The following is a 20,338-nucleotide window of genomic DNA, read 5'->3' on the forward strand; positions in this document are numbered from 1 at the left end:
CATAACACCTTTAAGAAGCTGAAAGCAAACTAAAATGATCGTGAGTAACCTTAAAGTCAAACAGAAAAACAAGGTCCAAAATGTCAGTCAAACAAAAGGAGTCTGTGAGAAAGATGGAGCACTCCAGCTGAGTCTGTAAGACAGTGCAAACTCCTTTTCTATGACTCACTCAGCTATCAGATTAGCACTAGGTCGTTTTTCTATTTCCCAAAATCTCAGAGGCAATTATGCGATTCAGTGTGCCCAAAACTCCCACTGCTTCCAGGTTCTGGTGAATCAGGAAGAAATCTATGCTTAATCCATTAAAATTATGATTATCCTATAACAGCCTAATGATTATAATTCTGAACACTGATGGAGGAAATGATAATTGTGAGGGATTAATATTCTACTCTCTAGTCTTACTTTCACCAACCACCAAGAGTATGCCAGGAAAGAAAAAAAAAAACTTACTTTCAGCAGCCAAGTGAGAACTGAATCACGATACGGAACAAATTTATTCTTGTTTTTGCCAGCACTCTGATCTGCTAGTGCTGAGATAACCAGACCGAGGGTTGTGAGGGACCTGCATGGTGCAACAAATAACCATAATAACCATAAAAAACTGAGTATATCAAATGTCACATTTTTGCACAAAGATAGAACATTAAGATGCCTTTGTACCTAGCATGAGAACAGCACTGTTGTCAGCATTTTGCTGCTCAGTTTAAAAATGCATACACTCTAAAAGCTGATATCTCTCTAATACTACTGCAAGCAAAAACTGCTTAGCTCAATTATTATTTTTCATTTTTGTAAATAAAAATGTGAGCTGTAAATCTTTACATCAAGATAACGACACAAACACCACATATCTTTAAGAAAGGAAGCCACAAACACAATACGATTAATTAAAACATAGTACAAAGCAAAAACATTTTATTTATGTATATATCAATCACTATTCAATAATTGCATAGCATCTGGATGATGGTGTTCTGTGATCTCCAGTAGGTTACTGATGACTTGTACCTCGCCATGTGTCCTTTTGGGAGTGAGAGCCAAAAGGAAAGAAAAGATTCCTGCCCATAGGAGCTAACAAGTTAGCTTGAGGTAGAAAATGTAAGCATATGAAGTCATAAAAGGGAGAGCTGTATGCAGCTAGCACCTTGTTGTTTGTTGGGACAGTGACACCCAGGTCAAGATCAACAGGTGGGCTCTGACAGACCTCTTATCTTTATTCTTTTCTTTAGAGTAAACTAGTGGTTCTCAACTGGAGGGTGACTATGCCCCCACAAGGAGCACTGGCCATGTATGGAGATAATGTAGGTTGTCACAATTTGGGGTGGGGGGGAGAGGTGGCAAACACTACTGCCATCTAGTGGGCAGAGGCCAGAGATGCCACTAAACATCCTACACTACACAGGCACCACCTCCTGGGACAAAGAATGATTAGAACCCAAATCTCAACAGAAGTGCTCTTGAGAAACCTCTGACTTGGCTGAGGCTGTGCTCCTCAGCCCCATCAGATATCACAGCAAAACATAAAACAGATGCGGGCCCAGAAAAAAATACATATTGGAAAAAGATTCTAAACTATTTATTCATTATAGCCTTAATCGGTCCAGAATCTTATTCTTTTAATAACCACAGAAGTCCCCTTATTTGGCTGTTAAATCAATAAGGCAATAAAAGCAGGCTTCTGAAAACCTTACTTGTTGATGTTGCTGCCCTCCTTCAGCCTGTCACCTGCAGCTCCAGTTTTGGTGGCTCGCTCGCTGCCAGCTAAGTCTATCAAGCTCAGCTTGCCCACTTTCTCTCCGGACGTCTGGAAAGTAAATTGACAAGTACTAATAAACAGTTAAAGAATACAGAAAGCGGTGCTGTCTCTACTGAATGAGTTAATTTTGAAATCCTTTATTAAAGAGTTATTTACTGTTACTTCAAAATTAGTTTGCACTGCTATAAAACAGGATAAGAAAACTGTACAATCTAGCAGTAGATACACACAAGATTATACACAACTCTACTCATCCAGATAGAGGGAAATTTATCTCAGAAAAAGAGTGCCTCCAAAAATGGGCATTTTGAAGAGAACTCAATAAAATTTTCAGAGAGAAGTACACAAAAGCACTTATGAAATACACATTTTAATATAACTTGGAAATATGCTTAAAATTTCGTGAATATTTACCAATCATTCTAAGGGAAAATATTTTCAATTCCTACTGATGTAAAAAAAATTAATCTGACTTTTATGTAATAGAAAGATGCCTCAAAAAGTCCACACTTGCTAAAAATTTTTCATATTATTCATATATGATAATTTTACTTTATCAAAAATATTCTATTATGCCTTCACACATATAACATATTTTATACTTCAGCAGCAATACAAGAAATGTGGGAAGCCAATGCCAAAATCTATAGACTGGATCACTTTTAAAACTTTCCTTTAAAATATATATTTCTATTTATTTCCATAAATAAATATGTTGCTAACAAAAGAATATTCAGCTTCCCAAATCAAAAGTACTTTTGGTTAAAAAAAAAAAGTCTTCAGTATGCTTTTGTTTTATGCTGAAAAGGAAATAGGAAACAAAGAACTTTTTGTTGTTACACTAATCTTGCTGTGATGGTAAAAGAAGAAAAATACGATAAAATCCTGCCAAAATACAGCATTTTGCCAGGGTGATTATTTTAGCTTCTGGTATTTGAAATTGACTCGCTGATTGGGTGGGCATCATAATAAAACATGCAAAAATTCACACTAAAAGTAAGAGGGAAACACAAATGTGAGTCAACAGAGTTTTCAGTGCATAGAAGCATGTATTTCTCTGGCTCTGTTTACTCTTCACAGATTCAAAACCAAATACTCAAAAAGCTACTCTACAAATCTAGCAACCTTATAGTACAACCCCCAGTGCAATTTATTCCTTCCAGGACTTAGCTGTTTGGCAGAAGGTAATATTTCAAAAGTTATCTCCACTGCATCAGGTGGAGTATTAACACTGGCTTATACCATTAGCTACCATCGTTGAAAGCTCAAAAAGTCCTTTGGCAGAGACTCTGGACCATCAGCTCGTATAACTTCTGTTCTACCTTCCTTTAGTTGGAGAGGGTGGAGAGCCAAAACCTACATTCCTCAGACTCCTTGCAGCCAGGGTTCAGGATGTGACTTAGGTTCCATCAGTCAGACACACTTGCTCAAGATTTGGAAAGCAAAAGTAAAGCAGAGGCCATTCCCCTGCCCCTTTTTTGTTTTTCTCTGCTGGGAAGCAGGATGGTAGAAATATGAGGTTTTCTAAGAGCGTCCCAGCATACACTCTCCAGCTTCCAGGGTGCTAACAAGAAAGATGATACGTGTGAAAGGGTCTACTAGCTGCCTTCTTTTGCCCAGTTTGTTCCTTCCAGCAGCTTGGGCTGACTGCTGTGTCCTGGCTACACTTATGCTGTGGGGCGTGCCTGGAACTCACAGCTCACAGCACAGTGGCAGCCTCACGGGCAGCAGTGGCCCTGGTGGATCAGATCTGTGCTGTTCTGGGACTTATTCCTAGAGATTCAGTCTAGAACCCACTCCTCCTTGGCTGTTCCAACAACTCTGTAATCAGCCAAGCCTCTCCATGAAATCTCTTTTCTGTTTACCCAGAGTGGCTTCTGTTTCTTGTCATGAGTCCTAATTGATAAATATGTCTAGCTAGGACTTTCAGTCATCTTATACCTGAAGGGAATAAGATAAACCATGATCCACTTTAGAAATTCAAAAAAGAAAAAAAAAGTCATGCAACTGAACACCTACCCCAGACTTAATGTCGTACAAAGTATGTGTGAGGGTGATTTTGAAGACTGCATGGGATCGGCTGCTCTCTTCGTTCATGTTGGTGGCAGCAACTGTACGAGATTTGTTACCCTCAGACATCAAAGACTCAATATCCTAAGTTGAAACAAGTCATAGACACACATGTCATTATCTGTCTAATAAAATAATAAAACTCTACAAGATTATGAAATGCATTGTAAGTTTCACTACTTAGTCAACCACGTTTGGAGTTTACATGTTTTTCAATGAACATTAACTGCCACAGAGTACACCAGCCAATACTGTCTATGAAAACTCAAATAAATCACATTATTTTCTGTACATGCAGAATAAAGTGGCAACATTCAGAATTACAAAAGTTTAGAAGCTATGTGTTAAGTCCCACAAGGTGGACAAGTATGCCATGCCAATCCTCATCTAATCTAGAAATTTTTAAAAATTTAGTTTCTTTAATTACAGAAGCAATAGAAGTTAACTGTCAAATCAAATTAGATTACAGTCATGTGCCGCACAATGACGTTTGGGTCAACAACTAATCGTATATATGATGGAGGCCCCATAAGATTAGTATCATATGGGCTGGGTGTGTGGTAGACTATACCATCTAGGTTTGTGTAAGTGCACTCTATGATGTTTGTACAGCGACAAAGTCGCCTAACGACACATTTCTCAGAACGTATCCCCATCATTAAGCAGCGCATGACTGTATACGAATAATCCACAAACAAAAATAATTTGTCTCCCCTTCAAGCTGGCATAGCACTGTATCATCACCTTGGTGTATCTTACCAGACCTGTTTTTAAAAATGAGAACATCAAGAGACTAATTTCCTGCACAGATTTACTACTTTGTTGCCATTACTGCTAAAACAGGGACAGCATGAGGCAATAGAAAGATCATGGGATCTTCATTTTTAAAAATGTTATAAGCTCTAAAACACTTACTCAACCAATCTGAATTTTAGTTTCATAAATAAAAATACAGAGCTATAACATCATCTACCTTACAAGGATTTTAATGAGGAACAAGATAGATGACATGTGTGAAACAGCCTACTGGGCAGCTCCTTTTATCCAGCCTCGTCTTTCCACTAGAGGAACCCAACCTTCAGCTAAGCACATTGCAGCACAGCTGAGAGACTACATTTCCCAGACGTCCTTGTGGTTCAGTGCGGCCACACGACTAAGTTTTAGCGAACTGAGAGGTTAAGTATAATACAGGTCACTGGGAATTTTCCATAAAGGGAGTAGGCATGCTCTTACATTTTGGTTCTAAGAGCCTCCTTGAACTATGAGAGTAAGGGCATTACCAGAGAGCTGGCAAGACTCTAGGTCCCTAACAGCATCTTTGGAACCACCATACTAGCCCTCTCACCATTCATTCATTCTTTTATTCATTCAACTGTTCACTCAAATATACACTGAAAGCACCTACTATGTGCCAGGTACAGTTTAAGATACTGAGGATATGTAATGACCAAAACAGGTAACAATTCATTTTCCAAAGAACTTAAATCCTGTTATATTTTTTCTGTTATATGCAACCAAACCCAATGCTGACACACATAAATAAAAACTTTGAAAATCATAAGATTCTATTTTGCTGTATAAATGAAAAAGAATAATGGTTAAGGAAAAATTCAACATGACAAATAAAAAGACTCAAAGTAAAAATATTAACTGCCAAAAGAGATATAAGTAGGCACCAGATGAAAATCAACAAAAAAAGGCAAAAATCACAATTTTCTAGATCCATTCTAAATCCATTTTAGATCCATGAAATCTGATAATCCTGAGGCTTAATGTAAAAGCTTTATCCTATTTAGCCTACATTTATTCACTGGTCTCCAGTCTGTTGTCTCATGCATAAACTCTGTACTGAGCCTTTTAATTTTTTAAACAAGCAAAATTTTTTTTATACTTTCTAATCTCCTCTGAAATACCAAAAAGAATCCTGATCTCTCTCCAATGTTGCATAAATAAGTTCTCAAATGATCATTATTAAAACAGAGTTACGCATTGCTAAACAACAGGAATAAGTTTTGAGAAATATGTTGCTAGGTCATTTCATCGTCATGCGACTATCATAGAGAGTACTTACACAAACCTAGATAGTATAGCCTACTACACGCTTAGGCTATTTGGTACTAATCTTGTGGGACCACTGTTGTATATGTGGTCCATCACTGACCAAAATGTCGTTAAGCAGTGCATGACTGTAACAACAATATCTAACATTTATATAAGTACTCTAGAGTTTTCAAAGACTTTTCACATGCATTATCCCATTGGATCTCCTCCAGGAAGCCTTCTGGACACCACCTTCCCCAGACACCTACGTATCCATTTAAGAACCCCTTCTCCAAACTATGATGAATCTTGAATATGCATCAGTCACTGAATTTAAAACCATGTTGTTTTACAATATCTTTATAACAACTGTAAGCATCTTGAAAGAACGGACCATCTCATTCATTTTTTACATTCTCAGTACCTAGCACAATGCCTGGCATATGATAGCTGTTCAATAGATGTTTACCAAGTTTACTAATGTTTACTAAATGAAGTATCATTGACCAAATGGCAGAATTGATTAATGAACAAAGGAACAAATGATCCTACCTCATAAGATGGTCAAGACAATAAAACTAATTTCCATTTTAAACATTAGGACAAAGAGACTTGGTGAGGTAGAGTAAATGATCCAGAGTCATATGAGAGTCATACAAAAGGATTAAGTGTCACTAAATCAACACTCTCTGACTTCAGAGTATGTTACATCATAGCGTCTCACTCCACCCCCATTTCCCAACACGCAAAGCCTCACGGACTCACACAAAGCAGAACTGCGAAGTGTGAAAGTAAAAAGAACTATGTGAGTGATTCTCTCATACTAGAAACAGGATTTGAATTCCAACTATTCAACTCATATATTTTATTTCATCAAATCAACTAAATCACGAGCAACTTCAGTACTTTATGAACTACTAGGGAAGAAAAAAAGCTGCCATTTATCATTTTAAGATGCAATTGCGAGGCACAGCACAATTTTGGAGCTCATAAAATATGAAAAAATGCGTCTCACAACAGATGAAAAGGAATGCCTTGGAAATATATATACCTTCTCGCAAAATTAAACTATCCTAATAGTCATATACAGTTTTTTAAGTAAAAAATTTTTGTAAAAAGTGATTTATTAAGCGATAATACTATAAGTTTTTCTAATTTCAAAAAAATAATCACCACAAATTAAACCAAAAAAAACTTGCTCCACTGAATTTAGTTTATATAAAGTAAGTTGTTACCTTATAGCTTGTGACAGCCAGTTTAGAAAGTCCATCAACATAGGGTCCCAATACATTGTGCTCTCTGACTTTTAACGTTTGACGGCTTCTGTTCATTAAAAACATAGAAATGATTTTTAAACAATAAGCTGTTTTTTAAAGGACGCAACTGTGCTCCATAAAGTATATGCTGAATTCAACAAAGATCTCAAATAAATAAAACCAACCGACTTGATCTCAGAAGAATTTAAACTAAAATTTAAAATCTTGACTGGCAAGAAAAACTTCATAATGTGATAAAATATCACATTACTCAAAAGGGTACACTGTGGGATGTCTATTTACTACCACAAAGAATGCAGAGTCAAATAAATACAAATAGTCTATTTGTCATATCACAGAATGTGGTACAAAGAGCAGAAATTCAACAAATGTTAACTGTGCAAGAAAGGAAAATTACAGACCAACCTCAATCATGAATAAAGACAGACAGACAAAAGACAACAAACTGTGTGTAATAATGATTTTAAAACTTAAAATTGGGCTTAGCCCAGGACTGCCAGGTTATTTTAACACTAGAAAAAGATTCACAACCTTTACCACGCTGATAGACTAAAGGGGAAAAGAACATACATGATCATGTCAATAAATGCAGAAAAAAGTATTCAATAAAATTAAATACTCATTCATGAATAAAAAATAAACAAACCTCTTAGCACACAACAAACTGATAAACCAAGTAAAGGGCATCCACCAAAAAACTAGAGCATTTAGCACGGTTAATGATATCAACCAAAAAATATTAAAAATATTTGTTGATGATTGTATGACATGTGAATTATATCTCAAAAAAGCTCTTTAAAAAATAAAAACACAGGGCTGGCCCCATGGTGTACTGGTTAAGTTTGCCATGCTCCACTTTGGCGGTCTGGGTTCATGGGTTTGGATCCCGAGATCTACACCACTCATCATGCACCTACACCACTCATCAGCCATGCTGTGGCAGTGACCCACATACAAAATAGAGGAAGACTGGCACAGATGTTAGCTCAAAGCTAATCTTCCTCAAACAAAAAAAGAGAAGATTGGTAACAAATGTTAGCTCAGGGCAAATCTTCCTCAGCAAAAAAATTAACAAACAAAAACACTACAATAAAAAGAGGAATATTTGTTGATGGTGAGATTACAAGTAATTCTTATTTTACATAACTTAATATTTTCTAGTGATTTGGAATCTTTTAGTACCCTAGGATGAACCACTAAAAACTTTACTTACTATCATAAAATTGTACATAAAGTAGATATAGAACAAATATTTGACTCAGTTCTGACCTCAGGATACATGCTATTATAACTGAGTTAACTACTGCCAATCCTTCTCTTTTTGCTGAGGAAGACTGGCCCTGAGCTAACATCCATAACCACCTTCCTCTACTTTATACGTGGGACGCCTATGACAGCATGCTTGCCAAGCGGTGCCATGTCCGCACCCGGGATCTGAACTGGCAAACCCCGGGCCACCAAGAAGCAGAACATGCGAACTTAACTGCTGCGCCACTGGGCCGGCCCCTTCCCTTTTTCTTAAAGATAATATATACCATATTATCTCCTGAGTAAGCAACATAATTACATTACTACACATAATATATGCTGAATTAATAAAATTAGTACTTGAATAACAAAACTAAGTTGTCTCAAATAGTCTTTCACTGAAAAAGGACCACTTTCAGGGTTTTTAATGTATTTACTTCAACTCTTCAGAAACACTACAAAAATCCTCAAGTAAATCTTCATGGGAGGACAAGAATAAAAACAGCTAACACTTATTACGCACTTACTCTGTACCAGTCAATGTTCTAGGACCTCAGGTGTGTCATCCCAGTCTATCTTCACAACAGCCCTCTGAGATATTATGTAATCTTATCATTCCCCCTTCTGTACAAATGAGGCCTCGAAAGCATAAGTAACTTGCTCAATAGGTAACAATTAAAGGACCTGGATCCAGAGCTAGGTGATCCAAAGGCCATGCTGTTGATTACTAAACTACACAAAAGACAAACATATAAGAAATTACTGAAGACTATAAACAAATTGAAGATACAGTTCTAGCTATTTCACATAAGCACTGTGGAATGCAAACACAAGAATGAAGTCAGCCAAGAATTTCTGGAAAGACTAGGTCTGGGCTGGACCTCTAACAAAGTGCTGGTCTTCACAGAGGGGAAGATGCAAGAACAAGTACTCAAGACACAGAAAGAGGACAAGGGCACGATATTCAGCAAGATGTGGGTACCTGAGCCATAACTTTCCTACCTCTGGCCTCCTTTTGTTCTCTGTTTTGATTGCCTGCGTATTGCCCTCCACTCACGCTGGACGGCTGGGTCACTCTCTAAACAAGTGATTTCTTCACACTTCCACACTTTGGCACACGCTGTCCCCTAAGCCTGAACCGTTCTCACCTAACTTCTCAGCGGACAGACTCCTACTCAACACGAAATTTATCAAGCACCCTCCGAGGAATCTTCCCTTCTCTGGGCAAAGACTCATTCTGATTGAGCATCACTATGAGTCACTGCCTCTAAGACCATCTTTCCTTGATCATCTTCATCCAAACACAACATAATGTCCCTTCATTGTCCTCCGCGCTTTCTGTAAACCTCAGCTCATTTGGCTCTTTGAGCTTCTGAATGCTGTTTTTACTCAATAAGCCACAGGCTATGGTTATTATCTGTTCTTTCTCTCCAGTGTTGCACTTCCTTAAAATCCAGACTCAGAGAACTCTGTGTGCAACGAACAGATTTCCTCAGATACCTTATCTTCCTCACTAGGTTCAGCTACAACTGCAGAGTGACAATAGCATTTTTTAAGGCTTTCTAATACTTCTGAGCCACTTTTTCAAAGACTACACTATAAAATGGGACTTTTTTTCTCTAGGAATCCTTAAAATTAACTATTCTAAAGTCCAGGTTTCACATCTCTGATTATGCCTCTCCCTCACTTCACAGACTGCAAACAAACAGCTAAATTCCACCTGAAATTTCTGGATTTTAAATAAATAAATAACCTACTTGATTAAGGATACCAGTTATCCTGATACTAAGTAACTTAATTTTCACAATGTATTTTTTGTTTGTGGCTCTGGATGTATCTGAGAAAGGCAGTATGACCCACACACATGCTGTTCCACTACACTTCCCTGCCCCATTGCAGGCCTGAGTTCAAAAGCCAAGAACTGGCTGCAGGAAGCCACTCAATGTAACTAAGAACAAATCACAACGACGATGACGAGATAAATAAAATCGCAGGGACAGCAACTAGATAAATAACTCTCTCCTAGAGTTCAAGATAAAAAATGTCACCTCAGCCAATTTATTAAGTCTGTTTCAGTCCATAATACTAAAACATTGAAGTCTCAAAGTCTTTTACCCTTTTGGATCAAGAAGGTCTCTAACTTTCTCATTATAAATTTCCATATAGGACACTTCTACTTTAAAACTCTGCTCTTCATTTTCCTCTCTCTGAGTCCGTTCAAAGAGTCCACTGCAAAGTCTCGGGATTAATCCAGGTTGGTCAGCTGTGCCCATCATGGTATAAGATTTTCCAGACCCTAAAAAAGGAAATCATAGTGCTGTCTCTTTGAGAAGTTTAAATACATAACCCTCTTTCCATTGCTCAAAATAAATTACTAGCACTTAGCAAAATGCCCAAAATAAAATAAGAAATATACCCAAATATAACACTGAAACTAATAGATACAGAAGCTTTCCCAATGCATATGTAGACGTCAAAAGTAAACCTCCTTTAGAAAGAAAACAAAAATCTTCTTTAACCATCTTCATCCTTAAAAAAAATTACCTAAAACAACTAAAAAATAGTGAGGGCTGAACAGCTTTCTAAAATTAACTGGGAATATCCATATGATGAATACTATTGTACCTGCTCCCAACCACTAACCATAGCACAAAATATATGTTATCCCTCTGGGCCCCAGAGAAAATTAACTTACTACCCTTTGGCAATAGTGTGGAAACCAAAGAGTAATTTTCTTTTTCTACTATAAAATTATTTTCTCCACTGTACCAAGAATACATATTCATTAAAGAAAATTGAGAAAACGCAGGAAAATAGAAAGGAAAAGTTAAATCACTCACAGTCCTAACTTAAGTAAAATTCTTTTTCCTTTTCAGTAGCAGTGATTTTGTAAACACTCTTTTAATCATACAAGTTGCTGCTTTTGTCAACTGACACTTTAATATTATCATAATATCTAAAACTAATACACCACTTCCTATGTTCCAGGTCATTTCTAAAAGTTTTCACGTTATCTCACTGTGACAACCCTATAAGGAAAGTCTATAACTATCAACATTTTACAGATAAGGAAACTGAGGTGTAAGTTTCCCGGCTGTTCAGTGGCAGGAGCAGGGTTGGAGCTGGGATAACCCAGCTCAGAGTTCGTGCTCTCAACCACTACACGTACCGCCTCTTGAAAATATCAGAAGCACTCTTCTATGAAGAATAGTTTTCAACTGGACAAGCTATACAGTATACCCTTAAAAAAGTGACTCTTTCACTTTAAATAGATTTTCTTTCCTGTTGACCACAGAAGAAGTCAGAACACTCCTTATCAATCATAACTGATAAGATGCTAACAATATGTATTCTTTTTAGTATTTTCTCTGTTATGATCCTTAAAGCAAAAAATATATATATTATTTAACATTACCAGTCTGTCCATAGGCAAAGATACATGCATTGTAGCCATCAAAAGCATTCTGAAGAATATTCTCCCCAAGGCATTTGAAAACATCATCTTGACCTAAAAGAGAGAGAGAAGGAGAAAAAGAAAGGATGAAGCCAAAACTACATGTGAACAATCAAAACAAAAATGTACTTTTCTTTTCAGCTTATCTCCAAACAAGATTTTTAAACTTGATGATGCTTCCAAAGCCTTGACTATATACCACTCAGCTAATGCTTTATTCAGTGAGTTTTGGAGTTCAAAACAATCATATATATCAATCCCTCTCCTTTTCCTCAATGATAATTTTTTTTTCATTTGGAAAGATTTGTTTTTTATTTTTTAAACAAACTGGTAAGGCAGAAAATACTGCTCTAGAACAAAATTCCAAGTCTCTTCATAAAAAACACAGTTGTGGTTAAATTCATGGGTGGTTTGTTTTGTTTCTGTCGCCAACTGTTTGGAAGCAGTGGTCTATGGTGACTAGCAGCAGCTCTCCAGGGATTCTTTCTTTCTCAGTGATAACTTTTAATTACAGGGTCTACAATACATACCAGCTGCTTCAGGGAGGAAGATCTTGGAAATCATTCTTCTAGTTTTCGATCATGGACATAAATAATAGGATCAAATGCTCCTCCACAGGCTAAATTAAATATGCCAATAGTCAAACATAACCTTTACAAATCATTCAACCTCTCTGAGGTCTTCAATATTGTGATACTGTTGAGCTATAAGAAATATATTTCGGTTATCTGAATGACTCTCATATATATTTGGTCTTCATCCACAGTTCTTGGCTCAAGTCTCCAGAAACTCCTGGAATTTCCTAAGCGTTGAGAGTGATCAAGGTGTCTTTGGTTATGTTAATGAGGTGACTTTTGGAAAGCAACTAAGGACGGGGGCTGGTTGTCAGGAGAACCAACAGTGATTATAGGGTTGGAACTTTCAGTCCCATCCTCCAACCTCCTAGGAGGGGAGAGGGCCTGGAGGTTGACTCATTCTCCAATGGCCAATGATTTAATCAATCAAGCCTATGTAATGAAGCCTCCATAAAAACCCAGAAGGACAGAGTCCAGAGAGCTTCCCAGACAGTGAAGACGTGGAGGTGCTGGGAGAGTGGCGTGCCTAGAGAGGGCATGGAAGCTCTGCACCCTTTTCCCCACACCTTGCCCTATGTAGCTCTTCCATCTGGCTGTTCCTGAGTTAAACTCTTTTATAATAAACTGGCAATCTAGTAAGTAAAATGTTTCTCTGAGTTCTGTGAGCCAATCTAGCAAATTAATCAAGCCCAAGAAGGAGGGCGTGGGAACCTCTGATATACAGCCAGTTGATCAGAAGCACAGGAAACAACCTGGGCTTGGGAATAGTATCTAAAGTGGCAGGGGGAGGGGGCAATTTTGTAAGCCTGAACACTTAACCTATCAAATCTGATGCTATCTCCGGGTAGTTAGTGTCAGAATTGAACTGAAGTGCAGGATACCCAGCTGGTGTCCACGGCATTGCTTGGTGGGGGGAGAGAGGAATCCCTCCCTCTCAACAAATTGGATTTGTGATCTGGACACACTTTAAGTATAACATGAAAGAACTGGGCGCTGTTATGTTTGTTATGTTCTGAATGCTATAAATAGTATTCCATTATGCCTCACTTCCTAATTAATTTGCCAGATTAGTACATCATCATGAAATTTCCGATATGGAAGCAATCCTTAAAGTCATCATTGGGCCAGCTAAACCACATTAACCTTAACTTTTTGAAACAGCTGTAGTACAACTGTTTCTCATGACAAAAGCCAATACAACATGACACTCAATATTTAAAAAAAGATTGTTTAGAAATAGGTGTTGTAAGCAGTCAGGAATAAAGGAAATAAAGGGCTGTCACTGTAGTCCAAAACTTGTGAAAAGGGGCTTCAGACAGTCATCATTGAGGACAGTAAGAGAATAACAGAATACCAGAGCACGTTAAGAAAGAACATAGTATATTGTTCTCCATTAAAGAGAGAAAATAGAACACTGAAAGCTTAAGTGATTTACTCAAAGTCACAGAGGCAATCAGGAGTAGAGTCTGGACTAAACTCCAGGTTTCCTTTTCTCCTGGCTCTTCTTTTCTTACACAAAGGTGCCCCTCCAGACCACAGCACAGACATCTAAGCGAATCTAAGAGGCTACTGTGTGCTACTGGTCCTATGCAAGGCCTGGGGATGCGTGTGAGTAAGATAACCTCAACCGTGTACCCTATTAACCTAACTTTATCATATTATACCAAGAACAACACACTGTGACTCTCTCATTTCCCAATCAACATAAAAAACTCTAATAGTGGGGCTGGCCCTGGGGACCAGTGGTTAAGTTCACGCACTCTGCTTTGGTGGCCCGGTGTACACCAGTTCGGATCCTGGGTGCTGACCTAGCACCACTTGTCAAGCCATGCTGAGGTGGTGTCCCACATAGAAGAACTAGAAGGACATATAACGAGGATATACAACTATGTATTGGGGCTTTGGGGAGGAAAAAAAACCTCATAGCAAAGACTGGAGGAAGTTCTCTACATAGTTTTTAAAATTAAAGAAAATAATACTCTGATACTTTATGGAAAAAATATTAAAACACCTTTTCTGTATTATCAGTAGTTAACAGGATGTTGTACTCTTACCTGCAAACTTTTCTCTGACAGATTCATCCATAGACCAAAAACAATGATCATATGCAAACACCTGTTGAAAAATAAAAATAATATAGTATGTATTAAGAACAAAACCTTAACGTAGCTATGATGTTATAACGATGTCATAACATTGAAAACATTATTTGTAATAGTGAAGTAAAGACAAATTACTCTCTTACAATGGAAATGAAATTATTTATGTTCCAGTCTTATTGTACAGTTTTGATCTTTTATGTTTACTACTTTCTAAAATATGCACTCTTTTTTTGTGCTCTTTTGAGAGTTCTTTTTTCATTTTTTGGATTTCATGTTTTATAATTTAGTCTCTTTAAGAATTTTATTTATTTATTAAAGATTGGCCCTGAGTTATCATCTGTTGCCAATTTTTTTTTTCCTCTTCTTCTCTTCAAAGGCCCCCAGTACATAGTTGTATATTCTAGTTGTAGGTCCTTCTAGCTCTGCTCTGTGGGACACCGCCTCAGCATGGCTCAATAGGCGGTGCTAGGTCCACACCCAGGATCCAAACCGGTGAAACCCTGGGCCTAAATGAAACTGTTTCTTAATTCATTTCAGCTTGCATTTCAAACTCTCCCACTTTTAGAGTTTGTTGCCTTGCTTCCTGATGACAGTTTTCCTCTTGTGCCTTTATACAGTTGTCCCTTGGTATCCGTGGGAGATTGGTTCCAGGGCAGATACCAAAATCCATGCATGCTCAAGTCCCTACAGTCGGCCCTACCTCTCTGAGAATGCAAAACCCATGGATACAGAGGGCCGACTGTATGTTAGCTTGCCAAGTGCATCCGAATTGAGAGTTTGTATTTTATGGTTTAAGTAATTGCTTGTTTTTTTCCTCTCCCTTTGGCCACCTTTACACGACTAGTTACCCTGCCACTCACAGGTACTGAAGCCCAGATTTTCATCTCCCCAAAGCCCAATGTCTCTACTCCCTCCTATTTACAAAGATATGAACTCAGTGTTGGTGGCCAAAAACCTTTTTTTAAGCCTTCATTCATGTTAGAGCCTCATCCAAATCAGTTTTCACATGGTGAGCTTCTCCAGTCCTCAACTATACATCAAGGTCCCCTTTAATCCGCAAGAGTTGAACTTCCAGTCACCTCTGAGAACCCGTGTCTGATCCCAAAGCCCAGTAAATATGCTGCTTCAGCCCCAGCTTGCTGCTAGCCCCTGAAGTTACCTATGTTGTTTTTTAATATGATGACATGATTTTAATATTTTACCTCTCCCTGCTATGAGTGTGGAGGTGGCAGGAGAATGTTTCTCTGTGAATTCACAAGACTACGTGGACCAGAGGTCTAAAAGTTAATTTTTTTTTGTTTGAGTAAGATTAGCCCTGAGCTAACTGCTGCCAATCCTCCTCTTTTTGCTGAGGAAGACTGGCCCTGAGCTAACACCCGTGCCCATCTCCCTCTACTTTATATGTGGGACGCCTGCCACAGCATGGCTTTGCAAGTGGTACCATGTCCGAACCAGGGATCCAAACTGGCGAACCCCAGGCTGCTGAAGCAAAACGTGCGAACTTAACTGCTGTACCACCGGGCCAGCCCCTAGAAGTTAATTTTTTTAAGAAAGGAAATTAGATTAGGATGGTGAATTAAGTATGCATGCCTATATTCCCCTGCTACCTGAAATTAATTCAAAATGATAGAGGGAGGGAGAGAAAGGACGAAAAGAGGAAAGAAGAGTGGAAAGGAAAGTTTTTGAAAGCAAGATTGCTTGCTTGTACCTGGATCAAGAATTGAGAATCCCTGAAAAACAGCTGCAAAGAGACTAATGGGGAGTATTTTGGGGTAGGAGCCACAGGGAGAACACAGGCCAAAACACTGCAAAAGGAGATGGCTATAAAGCTACGAGCAGTTCTCGGAGTGCACCAGGAGAACTGCTCAACCAGCACGAGAGGACCCTGGGGGCACCCAACAGGAAGACTGGCTAAAAACGCCTTTAAAGCTGGGAAGGATCAGAACACCCATATCTCTGTGCAAAACAGCAGGCAGGGGAGGCACCTGTTCCGTGGGATGGGGCAGTGATGGGGAAGCTGGCCCAGAAAGGCAAGCAGAAGCCCCCTTCGCAGGAAGAGGGGGAGCCCTGAGCCCAGAAGCCACGCGCCAGCTGCAGTTCTACATTGTACATTACTAACCCTCAACATTTGTCCAAAGCTGAACATGTATTATCAGTAGTGGTGGCTCACTAGGTTAGCAATTCTCCAGCAGCGAAAGGAGGAAAAGAAGAAGGAAGATGCAGGTAGTTCTCAAAGGACTGTGTATCAGAATTTCGGGCAGGGCTGCTGCTTTTCAAACTACATTTGTCAGCCATGGTGAGAATCATTTCAGCAGGGTGAGATTAAAGAAAATGTGAGGCTCAAACTAGGTTTCTTCTGTTCTCGCTTTCAACTCTCCTCTCTTATAATTTTATTTAATTCTATTCTTAAGATTAAAGAGAAACCATCCTGATTCTTTTCTTGTAAGCTTAGCTCTCACTTCAACAGTCCCATCACCACATGTGCGGACTTAACAGAGATCAGGCTCTAAATAGCACTCTGCTCTCTCTATTATTTTGATTTCTTTCTTTGTTTTAATTTAGGGGTTTCTTGAACGACTCCATTTCTTATTCTCAATTCTAGTAGAGCAGAGCTGACACTAGGTGCTTGGCCCTGATCACAGGACACTGAGGGAGAAGAAGGGAAGAGCCTGGCGGCTGGCAGGTGGGGGCTGGGACTGGAACCCAGCCTCTGGGCCAGCAGTCCGCTCACCGCTAGGCTCTCCACCACCAGGCTAGATGAGCTCTATTCCCCAATTATACGAAAGCATCACAGCCGGGTACAAGGTTGGGAACCAATGAACACTTAGTTCTTATGTATTAATGACAGTAAATGGTCCTCTTAAGTTTTAGCAATTTTGTAAATTATAGGAATCTTCCAGTCATGGATTTCCTAAAGCAAACAAGCCCTTTTCTTTCCAAATAAACATTTTTCCTTTAAAACTTTTTTTAAAACCACCTTTTTTCAAGTAACAGAGAAAAAACACACATTTTCTGTAACAAAGTCAAATAATATAGAAGCATAGAGTAAAAAATAAAGGTCTCCCAGTCACCAAGCGGACCTCTCCCAGGAGGTAACCACTATGTTAACAGTGTGGTGTTGGTCCTTCCATATTTTTTTATGTCAACACATTTTCTCTAAACATTAAGATACAGTTGAATTAAAACATGAATAGTTTTTATATAGTCATGTAATGTTTCCTCACATCTTTACTGCAATCTCCAGCCTCTATTCTATCAAAAAGAAAAAAAAATGCAGCATATTTTCATAGAAAAGATAAAATAAAATTAGTTTTACATATATAAAGAAATCAGTGCCATATTAAACTATTTTAAAAAGTCATTCAGAGTCCCAAACAACCACATCTATACATATTTTAGCAACAATAGAGAATGGAATTACTATTCAACGACAGACTCTAAAACAAAAGCAAAACTCCAAGAATGCAGATAAAAATCTGAATTTCCTGGAAATGGTCAATTGAAAAATATAGTCCTTGTGCCCACTTTGGCACACCTATAAATTCCTTCAGAGACATAGGAACTGATGGGCCCACTGAAGTTTCTTTAGAATCTAGGCTTCAATGTAAGATGAAGACGCATTTCCTTGAGGAAGCCGTGGGCCAGGACAGGTTTCTGTTGGCGTGAGAATGCGTCCCCAGCTGTCTCGGGAGCCACATGGATGAGTCTGCATAGCATGGTGCTAACCACAGTTTGGAACGACCAGTTTCAAGCCAATCCATGGTGAACGCAGAGCACAAAAGGAATCTGTGTTGTAGTTGCCAGGAGACTAGCCAGAATTGGTCAAAATACAAATACAGCTTTTCCATAACCCTCCAGTCCCTCCTGTGCCAATAAACGGCTTCAGATTTATGAATAGGCTGGCAGACGGCATTACTTTTACAAAAGTGACAGAGACAAAATATTTTTGAGAAGAAAATTACCAGTACTTCAAAAATACCCACATAAGATCTTCACAAGCATCACATAATAAACCAAATTTCTTACCTTTGGCTGGCTTCTGAGTTCCCAAAAGAGATGTCATCGTTGACATGAAAAAAAAGGGAGAAAGTTTAATAAGATTTTTTTCAGTTTAGAAGACTCTTTTTGAAAGGTCAAATGATTATAATAAACATCATGTAAACGTTTATTAAGAACACAAAATGGGGCCAACCCTGTGGCCAAGTGGTTAAATTCGCGCACTCCGCTTCAGAGGCCCAGGGTTTCGCTGGTTTGGATCCTGGGCGCAGACATGGCACCGCTCATCAGGCCGTGCTGAGGCAGCATCCCATGTGCCACAACTAGAAGGACCCACAACCAAAATATATACAACTATGTATTGGGGGTATTTAGGGAGAAAAAGCAGAAGAAAAAAAGGAAGATTGGCAACAGATGTTAGCTCAGGTGCCAATCTTTAGGAAAAAAAAGAACACAAAATATTAACTTTGAAAGCAAATAGCAATTTAAAATAAAGAATAAATTAATATCTATTTACTAGTATGGTAAAGTGCTAATTATAGAAACTAACTTGTATCTCTCAAGTAGAAGAAAGATTATCTGAGCACTGGATAATTTTTAAATTTAATATTTCTGCTTCATGCACTTTGCTTATTCTTGTATATGCCTTATACTTAAAAAATTCTTTACTTTTTGTCATCTGATTTCATTTCCAAGTAGTTTCCTCTGCTTTAATACATCAGCAGCTTACTCTCTATCTCTTTAGGTTCTGGCTACGAAAAAAAAAGTTAAAAGAGCAACTAACTTTTTTCCAGTGAATTACTACTTACTGAATTACTCACCTATTACTTACTCTTCTAAGCTTACCCAGGTGCTTCTCACCTCCCTCCCTCCAAAACTGCCGCTCCCTTACATCTCCTTGGGGTACAGGAATATAACCCAATCCAATATAACCTTGACATAGTTTTAAACTTAGAGAAAAGCTGTAAGAACAGCATAAAGAACTCCCTTCACCCAAAGTCACCAAGTGTTAACATTGCCACAGTTGCTATATCATTCTCCCCGTCTCCTCTATATATAGATATATATACACACACACACACACATACGTATTATCTTTTTAACCATCTGAGAGTAAGTTGCAGACATGCTTCTTCAGTCCTAAATACTTCAGTGTGTAATTGCTAAAACCAATAATGTTCACTTACATAACCACAATACAATATCAAAATCAGAAAATTTAATAATAAAAGAAAGTACTTTTGAAACTGGAGTGAAATAGAACAATAACTAGAGCTTTAGGAATAATTGGTCTCTCTCAGAAAATCAAAGCACCAACTCAAACCTAAAACTTGAAAGGAAACTGTACATGGAAATGCTTCCTTCCAATTGTCGACACATCTTCTTGTCTCTTTGTCTCATAAAAGATTTTCTTCTAAAATAAATTTAATATTTATTCGTATCAAATGATTTCAGGTTAAGAATACTAAAACACCAAGGCAGGTCTAGCAAATGAGTGACACTTGTCTAATAGATTTTGGAGTAACAGCCAATGTGCTAACATATAAACGAAAATAATTTCTCTGGAATAAGACGGACAGAAAAATTTCCCGACAAAAAGATGTGTAGAATACTGATAGAGGTTACTGACATATGCTATCATCTTTTTATAGGTCTTTATGAGCAAAGCAGATTCTCATCAATTACAGGCAGCTTACCTATAAACCCAGCTGGAGGTAAGAACAGAACCAGCATGTATGAAATGCCTATGTTAGGCCAGGTACATTGCATGCTACTTCATTTAACTCTCCCAATAACTTTGCAAGATACTATTATTA

At 38.2% G+C, this 20,338-nt stretch overlaps 1 protein-coding gene across 4 annotated transcripts in view; it reads right to left on the minus strand.

Annotated features, from left to right (window-relative positions):
• Window positions 1-20,338, minus strand: part of KIF13B (kinesin family member 13B) — a 188,661-nt gene that overhangs the window by 110,453 nt on the left and 57,870 nt on the right. For all 4 annotated transcript variants that reach the window (XM_023636228.2, XM_023636226.2, XM_023636227.2 and 1 more), the window contains exons 3-10: window positions 18,552-18,564; window positions 14,478-14,538; window positions 11,810-11,902; window positions 10,510-10,690; window positions 7,105-7,192; window positions 3,779-3,913; window positions 1,695-1,807; window positions 454-565 (exon numbers count right to left, since the gene is read on the minus strand). In XM_023636228.2, coding sequence (XP_023491996.2) covers window positions 454-565; window positions 1,695-1,807; window positions 3,779-3,913; window positions 7,105-7,192; window positions 10,510-10,690; window positions 11,810-11,902; window positions 14,478-14,538; window positions 18,552-18,564 — 796 coding nt within the window. The remainder of the gene's footprint in view (window positions 1-453; window positions 566-1,694; window positions 1,808-3,778; window positions 3,914-7,104; window positions 7,193-10,509; window positions 10,691-11,809; window positions 11,903-14,477; window positions 14,539-18,551; window positions 18,565-20,338) is intronic.

The sequence above is a fragment of the Equus caballus genome, chromosome 2, assembly GCF_041296265.1.
Source record: "Equus caballus isolate H_3958 breed thoroughbred chromosome 2, TB-T2T, whole genome shotgun sequence".
In the NCBI taxonomy this organism is placed as follows: domain Eukaryota; kingdom Metazoa; phylum Chordata; class Mammalia; order Perissodactyla; family Equidae; genus Equus; species Equus caballus.